This window comes from Seriola lalandi, unplaced genomic scaffold (genome assembly GCF_002814215.2).
Source record: "Seriola lalandi dorsalis isolate HSWRI2012SDOR001 ecotype SW California unplaced genomic scaffold, Sedor1 jcf7180001975017, whole genome shotgun sequence".
In the NCBI taxonomy this organism is placed as follows: Eukaryota; Metazoa; Chordata; class Actinopteri; order Carangiformes; family Carangidae; genus Seriola; species Seriola lalandi.
In genome coordinates, this window is record NW_019445683.1 from 1 (window position 1) to 2,535 (window position 2,535).

Consider the following 2,535-nt stretch of genomic DNA (forward strand, 5'->3'; position numbering starts at 1 on the left):
AGAGGCAGACAGAAAACGATGAAAATGTCTCTCTTGTTGCCTCTGAGCAATATTTTGAATATTTATTTTTGTGCAGCTAAAACATCAACTTCCACACATTCTCTCTTCCCTCCACAACAGGCTGCAGGAAAAAGCGGCGGACACCATTGAGTCACTGCACAAGGCCGGCATGAAGGTGTGGGTGCTGACCGGAGATAAGATGGAGACGGCAGCTGCGACCTGCTATGCCAGCAAGCTCTTCCGTCGCAACACCCAGATCCTGGAGCTGACCACCAAACGCACCGAGGAGCAGAGCCTGCACGATGTCCTGTTTGACCTGAGCCGCACCGTCCTGCGGCAGCACGGGGGCATGACCAGGGACACTTTCTCTGGGTGAGCGTCTGTGTTTGGAAGAGACAATGTGACTCCCTCAGTCTTGTATGGCAGCTAAGCAACCCTTTCCCTATTGACTGGTCTTGTGTTTGTGTAGTTTATCAGCTGACTGCACTGACTATGGTCTGATCATCGACGGAGCCACCCTCTCTGCAGTGCTGAGGCCCGGCCAGGAGGACTCGAACTCAGGGAACTACAAAGAGATCTTCCTAGAAATCTGCCGCAACTGCAGCGCGGTGCTGTGTTGTCGAATGGCGCCGCTCCAGAAAGCTCAGGTAAAGAGACTTCTGATGGCGTCTGTGTTGTTTTTCACTCAGTAAGAGTTCCTAGTTATGATGTAACTTTTTCTTTCTAGATTGTGAAGCTGATCAAAGCTTCCAAGGAGCACCCAATCACACTGGCGATTGGAGATGGAGCTAATGATGTCAGCATGATCCTGGAGGCCCATGTTGGCATTGGTTAGTACTGTGGCAGTTTCACCCATCCTGCACCATCTGATCAACATGCAACTGTATGTTAAGTTACTTCAAACAATACGTTGCAGCCTGCATCACACTGCAGTTACTGTACAAACATGTAGAGTGCTACTTTAACCAAAAAATGTAGCATATAAATGTGTTCAGTTGCTACAGTTTTAATCTGAAATACCAGGAAGTGACAAACCTCTGTCCGCCTCTCCAGGTATTATGGGTAAGGAGGGTCGTCAGGCAGTGAGGAACAGTGACTACGCCATCCCAAAGTTCAAACACCTCAAGAAGATGCTGCTCGTCCACGGACACTATTACTACATTCGCATCTCTGAACTTGTGCAATATTTCTTCTATAAGGTAGGAGCAGTGTTTGTTTAAGACGTTTGTTTAGGAAAAACAACTAAGGGATGTTAATACTTTAATTCACAGTTTCAAATACTGACCTGCTGCCTGCTTCTTCTCTCATTTATTTGTGTCATTTCGCAGAATGTATGTTTCATCTTCCCCCAGTTCCTCTACCAGTTCTTCTGTGGCTTCTCACAACAGGTAAACACACACACACACACACACGCACACACACACACACGCACACACACACACACACACACACACACACACAAAATAAACAAACAATCATTGGGAATGAAAGTCAAACTGACTGAAATGCTGCTCTCTGTCTGTTTCCCCAGCCTCTGTATGATACAGCCTACTTGACTCTGTACAACATCAGCTTCACCTCGCTGCCCATCCTGCTCTACAGTCTCATAGAGCAGCACATTAACATGGACATCCTGAAGAAGGACCCTACACTCTATAGGTTAGTGTTGAAATCTTCCCAAACCATTGAAAACCTTCAGTGAATGCGGGGCAGCACAGCAGGTGTGAGAAGTCTACACCCATCGGCTCTCTAATATTCTAACTACTTGTCTACTTCACCTTTATAAGCAGAAGAAACACATAAAGATTGAATTTTCAGATTATTTGAGACATTCTCAGTCATAATACCTCCCACTGGATTGCTGGTCTACAAAGTAATAACACTGAGTTATTTCAAAAGCAGAAGGACACTAACTCAATAAACTGCAGGCACCAACATTTCCCTACTGATTTTACATCCATGCAGAGGAGACATTTGTTGAATACATCCAGATCAGGCCTCCGCCTCTTTCTTCACTTCACTGATTCAGCTTGGTCACAGCTCAAACTTTTCCGAAGTGAAAACTCGAGGTTTCACATGATCATGTGAAGAATTTCTTCCTCTCAGGCTGAATTCTCCCTTGTCTCATCGTATGACCCTCGTCTCTTGTCACAAACAATGAGACTTCTGAAGAGAAATAAAAGGCCTTACATCATGTATTATTGTAGTGTTTATGAGGAGCCTGTACCTGTAGCCTGTGATGTATTCATCAATCACTGCATATGAGGCCTGTGCTAAATCAAATCAAGATATCTCTTTTCATCAGTTTCTGGGTAAAGGAAAGGTCCCTAAGGCAGCTAATGTAGTACTGATCAATAACTGTGTCATCACTCATGTGGGAGGAGGGCAACATGAGTAATTCATGATGTTTACTGTTATGCTGTGTTTATCTTTAGGGATATTGCTAAGAACTCTTTGCTGCGGTGGCCCATCTTCATATATTGGACCATCCTGGGTGTGTACGACGCTATCGTGATGTTCTTTGGTGCTTACTTC

At 45.0% G+C, this 2,535-nt stretch overlaps 1 protein-coding gene across 1 annotated transcript; it reads left to right on the forward strand.

Annotated features, from left to right (window-relative positions):
• Positions 1-97: 97 nt before the first annotated feature.
• LOC147820251 (phospholipid-transporting ATPase IH-like) lies at positions 98-2,524 on the forward strand (the record flags this gene model as incomplete). The annotated part of the gene is made up of 7 exons (XM_087173733.1): positions 98-372; positions 470-647; positions 728-830; positions 1,054-1,199; positions 1,329-1,388; positions 1,532-1,659; positions 2,436-2,524. Coding segments are annotated over exons 1-7 (907 nt in total), but the record flags the coding sequence as incomplete, so codon positions are not given.
• Between the last annotated feature and the right edge of the window lie 11 nt (positions 2,525-2,535).